The following is a 13,215-nucleotide window of genomic DNA, read 5'->3' on the forward strand; positions in this document are numbered from 1 at the left end:
GCACTAACTGTTATATTATACACACTAACCTTGACTTTGGCTGCCTTGTCTGCAGCATTGACCCTTTCCAGCATTTGTCTGGCGGGTCCAGTCAAACTGTGACCTTCTTCGGTCCTGAGGTAGAGCACCAGTGGATGGCCATCTGGATTTTTCACAAAAGCCTCCTCACAATCCTCCACCACAGAACTACACAAGTGTATTTTGCATTAATTAAAAAAAAAAATGTAAACACGAATAAACAATATAATCAATGTAGAGGACTTCCTGTACCTAGTGACAGTAGATTTGATTAGGAGCACACACACAGAGCTCCTTTCGATCTCCTGCATGCGCTCCACAGCACACGAGGCAGCACTTTCCTCTGGGAAGCAGACGTTCAAGTAGAAATGACCCAGACCCTCACACATCCTCCGCAGCCCAGGAGAGTGTTTCTGTGTTGAAAACATTAAACACAGGTTCCCCAGACAGGGATTGACAAAAGTCGCATTTTAAAACCAGATTACTCAGTGGCATAATACATTATGCTGCCAAATAATGTGAAAACCAATCTAACCAACCTTAATAAAGATATCCAGCTCAGCTTTGGTCTCCTGGGTAAAGATTAAGTAGCAGCGCACTGTGTTACTCCATAAGGCCTGTGGCACGTGAGGGGAGACCTGAAGCAGACTGGCCACTGCTGCATCCCAGTCATCTGACAGACACAGACGCACCCGGGGGAAACGTTAAGTCAAGTAAAACACATGAAAGAAGATATCCATACGCAAGCATACATATTCGACAAATTCAGTCGTGCTATGTAGGTAATGTAGAGGTCAAAGGTTTTTCTAGGGTGTACGTTGCCCGTGGGGAATGTTTGGCTACTTCTGCCCCCCATACAACTTTCAATTTACTTACCTCTGCTGACATTTGCAAAGGGTCCCTCCACATCTATCAGACTGTGCGCAAACTCTGGTCCCCGGAAGGTCTGTTGCAACTGCATCATACTACCCATAGAGGGCTCACTTCCCAGCACACCACCAGTCCAGTAGTCACATTGTGTCCCTGCAGCTGCAGACACACAGTGTATACATTTCTAAAATGTTTTTTTAACATTTCATCATGGAGAAAGATCTTAGACGTGTTAAAAAGTCATACTTCTGGAGGAAAAATCAAAGCATGCTGGGATAAACTCTTGTCTTTCTGTGTCCCTGTACAAAAATTGGTTTGTTGAACATACTGATTGATGGATATAGAAGAAAGTAAATAATTTCGGGGTCTTACCAGTAACAGTGGTCTGGTTGTCATCCGAGTCAGAATCATTGGGGTCGTACACTTGGATTCCCTGTGCCTGCAGCTGCTGCAGTTTGGCCTCCAGGTCCCTTTTGGCCCGAAGCAGATCCTGGATCTCCTTCTCCTTTGTCTCTCGGAAAATCTGGTGGTCATTCAGCCGACAGGTTAGGGTTGCAGTCGTGATCACTGGAGAGAATGCTAAACAGCATCATGTGGTGTGGTTTACCTTAAACTGTCGTTTTACTTTGTCCCTGTCATGTTCAAAAGTTGCAGCCCGCTCCATCGCCTGGTACTTTGCCTCCAGAGCACTCTCTTTTTCTCTGAGGATCTTCTGGTAGGTTTTCTGCAGAGCCTGGTGTCACATTGAAATATTACAAAAGTTAGAACATACACAAACCAATGCTTTTGTCCTATAATAAGGTGACACCCTCCTGCTAACTCATTTCACCTGTAGCTCAGCCCTCAGCCTCTTGTTCTCCTCGTCCAGCTTGGCCTCCTTCTTTTGCATGGACGTTATCTCGTTATTCTTGCTGACACGGAAGATCTCGTACTCTTTGCGCAGTCTCTCGTACTCCGCCGCGTACTCGAGGTCCACGGAGCCGGTGGACTTGAAACTGGCCCCGATCACCCGAGGTCCTCTGCGGAAGGAGCTGCGCAGGAGTCGGGCTTTGGGCTTCACCTCCACCGGGATCTCGCAGGCTTCCCCACCTTCACCCCCATAGCCGTCCTCGATCACTTCTCCTGGGCTGACCAGAGAGGATGCGGTGCCCATGGCGAAGGCTGCAAAGAGGACTCAGCCTGTTTGGACGTCCATTTCTGTCTGTGTCGGGACAGGGGTGCGGGGACAACACGTATCAGAAACACAGACAGCTTGTCAGTGTGCAGTTAGAAACACAAAGCTAACTGAAAAGCAACGCCACTCTTATTTTGAGAGGAGTTTGCAGTTACAAAGCTAAAGATGGCGTTAAACACAGTTAGAGCTTGTTTAGCTAATGTTAGCGTAACTGTGCAGAAATCGCTTTTTCTTCTCACTCGGCCAGATGTTCCCTGATGTGAAGACTGGAGGAATCATGGGGATGATTAGAGAAGATAGGTGATGTACATGTGGCAGCTTGGACAGATTGTTGAGCTGAACCCGAAGTCAGATATAAAGAGGTTAAAATAATAAAACACCCACCGTCCGGAGCTTCACAGCTTCTTCCTGGCTGCCTTGGTAACAAGTTGATCATACGGGTGCCCGCACGGGTCAAAACTTGTGAAAGTCGATTCCAGGTCCGTGCATGGTGATAAACTTTTGATTCCGCAGTTATTTCTAAATCAATAAATGATTTTAAAAAAAAATCCCTTTGCCTTAACAATAATCACTGCAAAGTTTCTACATGTTCCTGTACTCTCTTTACACTTCCTCATTTTATAACACAGGTTATAAACCCCAGCCTTTATGTACAGCAGAACAATAAAATGAAATTATATATAATAAAATAAAGTTCGAAACTTTGACCCCAGACATTAAAACACATGTCTTCTTTTTTACTTTTTCCCACAACAGCAAACAATTTATCTTTTAATGTAAAATGCTACTGAATTTGAGTTGGTGTAGTTGTATATTTGTACTTTTTAAATTCGCTTTCATTTCACTTTATCAACATTTACAATATGACGGGTTTTAATATAAGCCTAATAAAATAAAATAAAATAATCTTGTGTTATTTCAAACGTAGTGACCGGAAGAAGAAACAAATCACGGAAATGGAAGTGAGGGCGTCAGGTGTAATGACGTCACTGGGCGCAGGTGAAAGGTGTATTCTCTCGCTCGTTTCAAATTGAAACTGCTGAAGTCGTCGAGCAGGAAATTCCTCTCCGTCGCTTCACACCCTCCGTGAAAACACTCGAGTGGCTCGTCTGGACTTTTACTTCCCTGCGATCTTTGGGAGAAAAAACTAACAAAAAGACGCCAAAATGAGCAAAATCTCTAAATTGTTCAAGGGCAGCAGCTCCAGCTCGAGCTCCAGCTCCAAGTCCAGCTCGTCGAGCTCCTCCAGGTCCAAACACCACCGCTCCAGAGCCGGACCCACTCCGCAGGAGGCCATCCACAGGCTGAGGGAGACCGAGGAAATGCTGACCAAGAAACAGGACTACCTGGAGAAGAGGATAGAGCAAGAGCTCATGGTCGCCAAGAAGCATGGCACGAAGAACAAGAGAGGTATGTTCCTGTGTTAGTCTGAGAACAGCAAAGTACAGTGAGAGGAACAGGCCCAGAGGCCGAGTTGGGCTGTTTACTGAGGTTAAAGGTGAATATTAAAGTGTGTTTAAAACCTACTGACTTTCCTATAAGAGTGTTTTTTCCCTACATTGTTTTTGTAGTGAATGTGTTTTCCAGAGAGTGAACTCAGATCTGTTTGCAGCAGCAGCAAGTCAGAAATAAAAACTGTATTATAATCTTAAAGTTTTATATGGTTGTGTAAAAATCCCACAATGTTCAGTGTGTTTTCTGGTGTGAAACCCTGCAGTGCTGCATTTCTCGTTGAATCACCTCAGACTAAAAATAATGTCTGCATGGGAGGAACCATGTGTCATAAGTGTTTGTGTACACGCAGCACTTAACTCAAAGGTTTGAAGTTATATACATACATGCATGCATACATACATACATACATACATACATACAGGGCTGGGTAACGAGGCCAAAATATGTATCAGTCGATATTGATAAATATTACGTCAGAGGTCACTATTTTCAGTTTAATGAGTAAAGGTTCCTGAGTGAAGGTTCTTCTTTATGGGCAGAGAATGACAAACTTTCAATAAACAGCCAAACATTTGACAAATTCCAGTATGTTACGTGTAATATGTCCTCATTGTGCTTGTACAATGCATATATCCATAGATATAGCATGTTTGTTATATTGCTATCGATTGAAATAGCTTAAAATTAATATTGCAATAATTATTGATATTTGCATTAAGTGATTTTTTTCAATCTTTGTGTATCAGCTGCTCTGCAGGCGCTGAAGAGGAAGAAGCGCTTGGAAGCGCAGCTCACTCAGATCGACGGCACGCTGTCCACCATCGAGTTTCAGAGAGAAGCTCTGGAGAACTCGCACACCAACACGGAGGTCCTGAACAATCTGGCCTTTGCCACCAAGGCCATGAAGAAAGTTCACGAGAACATGTAAGGACCTGGTGGTGAAAGCAACAGAAGCAAACAGAAATCATCTGAAATTGTAGCACCACAAAAGTATTTTCCATCGAAGGGTCCTAATCAGAAATTTTTGAAATATCTAGTCTCATTCATAAAGGTCATGAACCTGATGTAGACCGTGTAATGCCTGCTGTGATAAGTTGATATAATTTACAGTTATTTTCCTTTTTTAAAGACTTAACGGGAAAAAATAATTTCAAGAACGCACAATTTGTGGCCTTGTTTTAGAGGAACCCCTTAAAGTCACTTCTCCACTTGAGTTCACTGTGGTGTTGTATGCTTTGAAACATTCTAAAATCTCTCTCTGCTAATTTTCAGGGACCTCGACAAGATCGATGATATGATGCAGGACATCACGGAACAACAGGACGTGGCTCGAGAGATCAGCGATGCCATTTCCAGACCGACCGGCGAGGAATTTGACGAGGTTGATACCTTCCCTCCCTCGTCTGTCAACCTCTCGCTCTTCCTTTTGTCTTTCTGTGTCACCATTTTGAAGCTACAGATTTTAGATTGGGTTTGGTATTTTCCGTCTTGCCTGCTAATCCATTTCTTGCTCTACAAAAATGCGCCTGACAAAGTGTTGTTGACCTTGTGTGTTTGGTTAGGATGATCTGCTGGCGGAGCTGGCAGAGCTGGAACAGGAAGAGCTGGAGGAGAACATGAAGAGAATGGGCGGACTTCCCAGCGTGCCCAGCTCCAAAGTGCCTTCAGCACGGCACGGCCAGCGTGCAAGTAAGTACAACCAAGAACATAAATCTTTTTTAACCTCCAATATCTTTAATACATCATTTAACACATGCTACTGTACGTTTTTCAGATTTATCATTTCAAATACATGTTTGAGTTTTACCTACGTACCCTCAGGATATATATGGATTTAATTTGTTATGTAATGTTCCATTATAATGTGACAACATTATTTAACTGTGTACTTTCTTTTACAGCAACCAAGAAAAGGGTTGAAGATGAAGACGACATGCGTATGCTGGCATCGTGGGCAACTTAAGTACCTGAAGCCAGCCTTATTCTCACTGAGTTATCGAGAATATGTTTTTGTAAGATTTAATATTATTATTTTTCGGGAAAATGAAGTGCATTATATTATTTGTATGAAGCATTTGGTCTATAACCTTCTAATGACATTTTCAGGTTATATTTATCAAGGAATTAATACATTTTAAAGTGAAGGAATCTACTAACTTAATAAGCTTTTCTTTTCTTTTCTGCTCCTGTTTCTTCTGTACTTCTTCTTGTACCTATGTATGATGGGAATCTCCTGCTTATATAAACCTAATGAAGACATAAGTAGGACTGAGATGTTTTTGACACGTTGAGCAAAATGCTTCACTCTGTGTCGGACCACTGTAAATAAACTGAGATGTTGCATTAACACTGTAAATATATTGCTTTTCAATGTTCAACAATAAAATCACTCCCATAATAATACTGCCTAAAGTCTGCCGTCCTCTCTGTGTATGATTAACAAATGAATATTATTATTACAACTACTACTATTGATATTCATATTTTTAAACTATTAAAAGTATTTTAAACATACAAGCCAGTAGCCAGTCACATTTATATTGACAATACAAATAATTTTAAGTATAAGGTGTTTGAAAGACTCAAGTGGCCGAGGCAGAGTATTGAAGCCAAATATAAATACAGATGTAAAGATAAACAACCAAAGCTATACAAAGTTGTGCATTGGAACATCAGAGGTAAGTGTATTTAAAAAATGCATGAGTAAAACCTAAAATACAAGGCTAGAGATAAACAAAATATAAAATCAAGTCAAGATAACATAGGCAGTAATGTAAGTAGTTATTGTATTTGCAGTATGACTTTTTTTATAATAGGCTTGAGTCCCAAATGTAGTCACAATCTCAAGTATTGTGATTTAAAAAAACAATGTGATTGTTGTATATCTTTTTATTCGAACTGTCACTTTTCTGCTGTGGCGGAACTTTCTCACATCCGGGTTTGCCGTGCTTTTATTGTGAAATCCCCCCGGAAGGCTGTAGTGTCTACGTTCCGGTGAGCTTGTTACTTCTCCAGGAGGAAGAAGTCCTGCCGCCACTCGAAGACCAACAATTACGCCTGAAACACACACAAACCTGCGATAAAACCCAACATGGACGCGATCAGACCTCAACACACAACAGGTGAGACAGGGACATCTTCATCTCCTCAAACACGGAGCTTAGTTTGGAGCCTTTGGGACGATAAGGCTAATTTCTGCGGCTATTAAACTTAGCGCGAAGTTAGCTTACGGTCAAACCAGCGGAGTGTGACACGTTTCACACGTAAGAAACGTCAGAGGGAAACTTACCGGACATTTAAGTTCCTGTCGCTTTGTTATGAAACAGGTTTGACCTCTTCGTGCTCGTTAATAACAGTGAGAGGTGGTTGTTTCTCTGCTGAGCAGCTTGTGATGAGGAATCAGTCAATACAGGGGTTTATTAACCCATAATTATACTTCTAATAGTCTATTGATTGGTTCTATCATGGTACTTTAATCTGTAAAGTAACTTAAGATGGTATAAAGTACAATATTTGCCTGTGTACTGTACTTCTAAATTGTACCTAAGTTCAGTACTTGAGTATAAGTATGTAGTTACTTTCCACTACTTTTCATTTGGAAGCTAAGGTCTCAACTTAAAATGAATTATTATTAATGTGTTTCACTAACTGGTTTAATTGATGGACCGAAGTTACATTTGGTAAAGTTGTGTAAAAGAAATCATATTTAATACAAACTTCACATTTCTCTTTCCTCTCTTAATTCACTTAATTGAGAAAATTGTCAGCAAATTAATTGATACAGAAAATAATAGGTATTTGCTTTATTATTGCTTAATGTAACTACAATATGAATTTTGTGCTGGCAAAAAGGTACGAGACACATTAAAAGATGTAAATCTGAAGTAAGGACATTATTAATTGATGATTTCCCTGTTTAAATGTTGTTTTAAGCAAATTAAAAAGATTAATTGGTCTAATCTTCACAAATGTAAATATTTAAATACATATACTCATTGTTTGTAGCCCTCATCCCAACTCTGACTTGTTTGAATTTAATTTAATTTCAGCCGGAGATGCCCCAGGACCAGAAGAGGAGGCAAAAAAGAAAGCAGCTGCGGCCCAGGCAGCCATCCGCCTTCCGGAGGTCCGACTGGTGGTGCTGGGCTGGAGATGGCCGGGAAAGAGCCTGACGGGAAATACCATCATAGGCCGAGAGGAATTTCGCCTGGAGCGAGCGGCGGAGTTCTGTGTGAAGAGGCAGACTGAGGTGCTGGGGCGGGAGGTGATTGTGGTGGACACTCCGGGGTGGTTCTCTGCGCAGGACACCCCCCCCTCCTATAAAGAGGAGCTAGTAAGAGGAGCAACTCTGTCGCCTCCAGGTCCACATGCCTTCCTGCTCGTCATCCCCGTGGGCATGTTCACAGAGGTGGACCGTACACGCATCGAGGAGCACGTGAGCCTCTTCGGGGAGCATGTGTGGAAGCATACGATTGTGGTTTTCACGTGGGCGGAGGTGTTAAGGAAGATTTCAATCGAGAGGTACATCCGCAGGGAGGGCAAGGATCTGCAGTGGGTGCTGGAAAAGTGCAAGCGAAGGTACTTTGTCATAAACAACAGCATATACGGGGAGCATCCGCAGGTAGGACGCCTGCTGGAGAAGGTGGAGAAGATGGTGGCAGAGGAAGGGGGATACTACAGCCAAGAGGAGGCGGAGGAAGAGAAGAAACCACTGGAGGAGAACCAGAACCCAGCCAGGGACGTGCGGGAGCTGGGGGCGAGACCCAAACAGAACTCTGCACTGAGTTTGTCCAAAGCCATGGAGGTGGATCCACTTTCCAGTGAGTGATGTGAAGGGATGGGTTGTTGGAAAATGTTTAAATTGGTTTCATATCTCCTCTCGGTGGCGGTAATAGACCTCAAAGCTGATTTGCAAACCACAATTAAACACCAAATAAGGAGCAGAAGAGCGTTTATCTGCACCGACAACTGAGGTCTGGCATTTTGCCATATTGGCACAATTTTGTATTTACTATGAGACTTAGTCTGCCATGTCTCCTCTTGTTTGTTCCCCCAAAATACATGAACTTCCTATTCAACAGACACATCGTATCTTCTTCCTCATCCCTCCACCCAAATTTGATCTCCTTCAAGTTTCCAGTCTCGGCTTGGCAGTGAATTTCAAAGGCTTCTCAGACACTCTTGGCTCTGTTAGTCAAACATAAAATTATCCTAATCATTCTATTGCTATCTATCACTAACACAAGACGAGTTGGATTCAGAGGCGTGACACTGGCAGCAAAGAATTTGCTGATGTCGGCTGTTTTTTTAAATTTGCCAGTAGTTGTCATATTGACAAACATTGATGCAGCCAGTTAACATAAAATCATATCTGGCTCACCATGAAGCTTTACATGCTGTGAGTTTCTTTTAGGACATTTCTGATAATTGAAGACCTTGTGTAATGAACACAAGACTTCAACTTCCTGGAATTTAAAGTAAACAAAAACTCCAATATCACAGTGATTCACCAGTGTGTTGCTTTATCTCCCTACACAACGTCCTGTTTCAACAGACAAAAACGTCACATTAAACCTGCAACAGCTGATTGTTTTAGCTCCTTTGACGCGGCGGGAACGAGATGTGAAAACAACACGGACATATTATCGCCCTTTAGGTTGATACGGCAAACTTATCAGCAAACTTCTAGCCAGTAGTCACTCTGCGTTCAGCGCTGTTGTCGGGCTCTATGTTGAACAGTGCGTTTATTCACTGCTGCTGTAAACAACACAGTGAAAGGTGTGAGCGTGAACCATAACAGCAAAGCGAGCTAAAAGACAGGTCAGGTGAGCATGACTCACCTCTTTCACAATTAGTCCAGTGTCGTTATAAATACAAGGAGTATTGCTTCTTTAAGGAAGTAAACGTGTCTTTTGATGATGGGGCCTTTTTAACGTAGATGTATTTAGTTTTTAATTCCAGGCTGATACACATGAGATTTCATCAGCTTCTTTCCTAACATTGTCCTCGCACCCTTGAATCAGTCGGCTTGCCATTTACTCCTCCTGTCTCCATAGCAACCCAAAGTAAACACACCAAGAAAACAAACAGAGCATCATCCCTTCCGTTCTCACACTGCTATTTTAGTGACGTCACAGTACTTTAGCTAAATGCATGTATGACAGAGCCCTATTAATAACGCACTGTGTCTAATTCTAGATTAACCACACTCTCTCGACTGATGGACCCTCTAAACCACGACTAACGGAGCCTCAGCTTCACTGCGTATTTGACGAGAGGGGGAAAGGGTAATTGGCTGAAATGTTACTGAATGTACAAACCAATGTGATTTATTTAAGTTATTTTTTTTAAATCTGACGTGTTAGTGTGTGTTTTAGCCGTGTGCATTCTTTGTGACGTTGCATCTTCTCAATGTGATGGTGTGGGAGGCCTTTTCAACATAAAAGCCCTTTCTAATGCTGTCCATTTATTTATACTCTCCCATGATTTTATTTGTTAGCGTGGAGGATGTTTGTCGGTTTGTTATAATGTCTTTGTGGTTGTGTGATGGGACTAAGGCAGTACAGGCTGTTACGTACAGTGGGTAACCACCACCATTGTGTGCACTCCTGAGTCATGGTGACCAGTGGCAGAACTGCACTACTAAATTCTTTCTGTTATATTCTGTCAATGACTGTTGAGGGAGTGGCTTTTTTAATGATTCCTATTTGTTGTGACCAAACTGTTAAATTTATATTCCTATGCAACACATTCATTGCACTCTCAGTGGACAGTTATGAATTTAGCACTAGAGCAGTTACTGATTTTTTGTCTGTTGCCTTCAAGTTGTGATTTTTAGAAGTTCAGATGTTTATATCACTTTGTGGCAGAGGGATATGTTTGAGGATCAGATGCTTCACTGTGGCCCTAAAAACAGATGCTCAAATTTTGTATTAATTCAGTGGAATATTCAGGTTAAAAGTCACTACAGCTGTGTTTAGATGAATTTAGCACTTTTGGAGAAAATGATGACTCCTCCTGACAGAGAACAGTCAGCTGCTCTGGACACACTCCAACATTGCATGAGGAGGTGTTTGTGAGTCTCAGTACAGCAAAACAGTAAAAAGGTAACCGTGCAGTTACCAGTGGCGTGTGACCCAGTGGCATGTCTCCAGTCCTGCCTTTTGTTGGGCCTCAAACCAGCTCAGTTCATAAGAGACCCACATAGCAGTCGCCCAGCATCACAGAGCCAAAGCAGGAGTACACAGTGTTGAACCCTTGCCTTTCATATCCCTCTACCACAGATCAGTTCACATATACTCACTTATATATCTGAGGATATTTCCCTTTTATTCTCCTGAATACTCTGATTGTTTTTATTATAGTTAACTAGGGTGACTGAGATCCACAGATCCTGGTTGGAAATATTTGCCTTCAGTCGTTTGTTCTTTGTAAATATCACAAATGTCTCTCAGGAGTTAGATCCACTGGTTTTCACTCTGACAATCGAATATGGACCTTTTTAATCCCTCTGGGGTAAAGAACTAGCAAAGCTCTGAGAGTCAACAACTGACTTAAAAGCCTTTTAATTGTAGGAATCCTGCAGATAGCGTAGCTCTGCTCCTTCTAAGCAGCTGTTAGTCTTTTGTGGGAACGTATTTATATTCATAACAGAGTAAAGTGGATATTCATGAATGCACTTTGGCTGTTTCACCTAGCGTGGGTAAATACTGCTGTGTGTGTGTTGACATTTGATACAGAAAGAAAGGAAACTAACCTACTGTTCACTCATTACTTTAGATCGAGGGGGTTGATTTAAACACTTAAATGACAAATTGCAGACTGTATCTGGTTAAATGTCACTGCAGCATTGGACAAAAAAAAAGAAGAATTTAATATAAAGATAAGAATCTGGATTTGGCCGACATGTATATTGTATTTGAGACGCTGACACATATCTGCTCTGAGACTTGCAACATAATACAACCATCTTTGTATTTGTGTTGTTTGCAGCGGTGATTTAGTTTCTTCTAAAACCTTTTTCTCCTGAAGCATCGACCCTGTTTTATCTTCCTCCTGTGCTGCGTCACTCTGAGTCCAGCACGAGAATCAAGTTACTCTTCAGAAATTCATGAGCAGAACCCAGTAACCTCTCTGGGCCTTTGCTGTATCGTTTGTTTGGGCCTGTTACGCGTCTTATTGGCTGAAACGTTGTGATGGAAAATGAACTGGCTTTATTTCACTAAATGCTGCATTTGTTATTTCTGTCTGTCAGCTTCAAATAAATGTATATTTTGATCCACTGTCAATTGAGCCTGTTCTTTGAATACCTGCCAAATGAAGATTTCCTCTCTTGAGAATCAACTTTAATTTGTTAAATTGAGGTTTAATAGGTTCAAAATAATCATTTTAAATAGGTTAGATCGCCATAAGTCTCACTGGGAATTATTTTCATTATCGCTTAATCTTCCAATTGTTTTCTTGATTGATGTATTAATCATTTAATGTACATGTTGAAAAATGAAAAATTCCCATCATCAGTTCTCAGAGCCCTGACACACAAGATTTTAATTTAAATTATCGTATTTGACTTCAGGAGAAATAATTAAATCCTCACATTTGCGTTTAAAAGCAAATATTAATTAAATAGAGCAGCAAAAACTAAATATATGAATCATCTCATTTATTTCCTGCAGTTGGGACATTCAGTAGTTTGACCACTATGTGGCAGTAAGGCATCAGGTCACAGAGGATGGTGGAGTTTACAGCAGCTGCATGATTCACATCACTGGTATGACCTTCCCTACAATACATTCATCAAGTTGATTTGTGATTATGTACGAGCTCAGTGTGCGACGATTAACACCCGCTTATTATTGTTTATAGACAAAATGTGCAGTGCTTGTGTTTCACTTCATTACTTCCTGAGTTTTAAACTAGTCCCAAACATTACAGAAGTTCCATTCTCTCTTTGTCCTTCATGCCACTGAACCAGTTTTGTCTCGTGTTCAGTAACGAGGTCTGAGAGCTCTGCCCGGCTCGGTTAGTATTCATCCCTCCTTCCTCATTCCTCCGTCACGCCTTTCTTTCTTTTTTTTACCCAGTTTGCTGAGCTCTGCTCCATCTCTCCTCCCCGTCTTGTTTATTCAGCTTGGTGTGGAGCTCTTTCTCCTCCATCTTCAGGGAAAAGCAGCTCCCCTATCTACCTGATCCAGGGATTTCATGTAAACAAGACAGCTATGCTCCCTGTCAGCGCTGATACAGATCATCAGGGCCGTCTCTTGGGACATTGGGGGCCCCAGGCAAAAGGGACTTCAGGGCCCCTACATCGAACCAAACCGACTTCCCAGGTTATGATGCTTTTGTCAAAGAGGGTGTGTCATTGGGTCTCTTAAAGGAATTTGCGACCATGGTGTCATTGCACTCACTTGGTTGTAACGTAGATGATATAAAGAGACATTTTGAAACAGAAAAAGGCTACGTGACACCAACTGCCAACTAGAACCAGAACTTAATCTGTACCAAAATACTATTTTAGGATTTTTGCATTATTTAAATCAAATATATTGTGGTAGTATATAATGCATAAGAATTTCACTTTTCCAGATACTCATTGTTACGCTGTTATATTTTCAGTTGATGATAAATCAAGCCAAGAAAGGGGATTATTTGTTTGTTTTTTAAAGTGCTTATACAATCCAGAAATACTATCTAAATCT

General features: G+C 41.5%; 3 protein-coding genes across 4 annotated transcripts in view; 2 read left to right on the forward strand and 1 right to left on the reverse strand.

The window, feature by feature from the left end:
* The window catches only part of LOC118098690 (nephrocystin-3), a 29,035-nt gene extending 26,457 nt beyond the window's left edge, over positions 1-2,578 (reverse strand). Inside the window, 8 exon segments of the mRNA XM_035142743.2 lie at positions 30-186; positions 271-431; positions 558-691; positions 895-1,047; positions 1,261-1,411; positions 1,496-1,621; positions 1,718-2,089; positions 2,447-2,578. Of these exon segments, the coding sequence (XP_034998634.2) occupies positions 30-186; positions 271-431; positions 558-691; positions 895-1,047; positions 1,261-1,411; positions 1,496-1,621; positions 1,718-2,041 (1,206 nt within the window). The 5' untranslated portion in view covers positions 2,042-2,089; positions 2,447-2,578.
* Positions 2,579-3,025: 447 nt separating this feature from the next.
* On the forward strand, positions 3,026-5,923 carry chmp4c (charged multivesicular body protein 4C). The gene is made up of 5 exons (XM_035142577.2): positions 3,026-3,472; positions 4,264-4,441; positions 4,790-4,898; positions 5,080-5,206; positions 5,419-5,923. The coding sequence occupies exons 1-5, from the start codon at positions 3,229-3,231 to the stop codon at positions 5,478-5,480; spliced, it is 720 nt and encodes a 239-aa protein (XP_034998468.1). The 5' UTR covers positions 3,026-3,228; the 3' UTR covers positions 5,481-5,923.
* A 588-nt stretch (positions 5,924-6,511) lies between these two features.
* LOC118098766 (GTPase IMAP family member 9) lies at positions 6,512-11,805 on the forward strand. Of its 2 annotated transcripts, XM_035142871.2 has the most exons (3): positions 6,512-6,639; positions 7,567-8,337; positions 9,716-11,805. In XM_035142871.2, the coding sequence occupies exons 1-3, from the start codon at positions 6,609-6,611 to the stop codon at positions 9,718-9,720; spliced, it is 807 nt and encodes a 268-aa protein (XP_034998762.1). In that variant the 5' UTR covers positions 6,512-6,608; the 3' UTR covers positions 9,721-11,805. The 2 variants fall into 2 exon arrangements, with proteins under 2 accessions (XP_034998762.1, XP_034998761.1); XM_035142870.2 differs by having other exon boundaries at positions 7,567-11,805.
* Positions 11,806-13,215: the final 1,410 nt, after the last annotated feature.

Source organism: Hippoglossus stenolepis, chromosome 19 (assembly GCF_022539355.2).
Source record: "Hippoglossus stenolepis isolate QCI-W04-F060 chromosome 19, HSTE1.2, whole genome shotgun sequence".
Lineage (NCBI taxonomy): Eukaryota > Metazoa > Chordata > Actinopteri > Pleuronectiformes > Pleuronectidae > Hippoglossus > Hippoglossus stenolepis.

Bases quoted from the DNA above. Each gene is read 5' to 3' on its own strand.
- chmp4c (XM_035142577.2), top strand. From the start codon at position 3,229: ATGAGCAAAATCTCTAAATTGTTCAAGGGCAGCAGCTCCAGCTCGAGC. The intron at 4,899-5,079 runs GTTGATACCTTC...GTGTTTGGTTAG, and splicing joins CCGGCGAGGAATTTGACGAG to GATGATCTGCTGGCGGAGCT. The intron at 5,207-5,418 runs GTAAGTACAACC...TTTCTTTTACAG, and splicing joins ACGGCACGGCCAGCGTGCAA to CAACCAAGAAAAGGGTTGAA.
- LOC118098766 (XM_035142870.2), top strand. From the start codon at position 6,609: ATGGACGCGATCAGACCTCAACACACAACAG. The intron at 6,640-7,566 runs GTGAGACAGGGA...ATTTAATTTCAG, and splicing joins CAGACCTCAACACACAACAG to CCGGAGATGCCCCAGGACCA.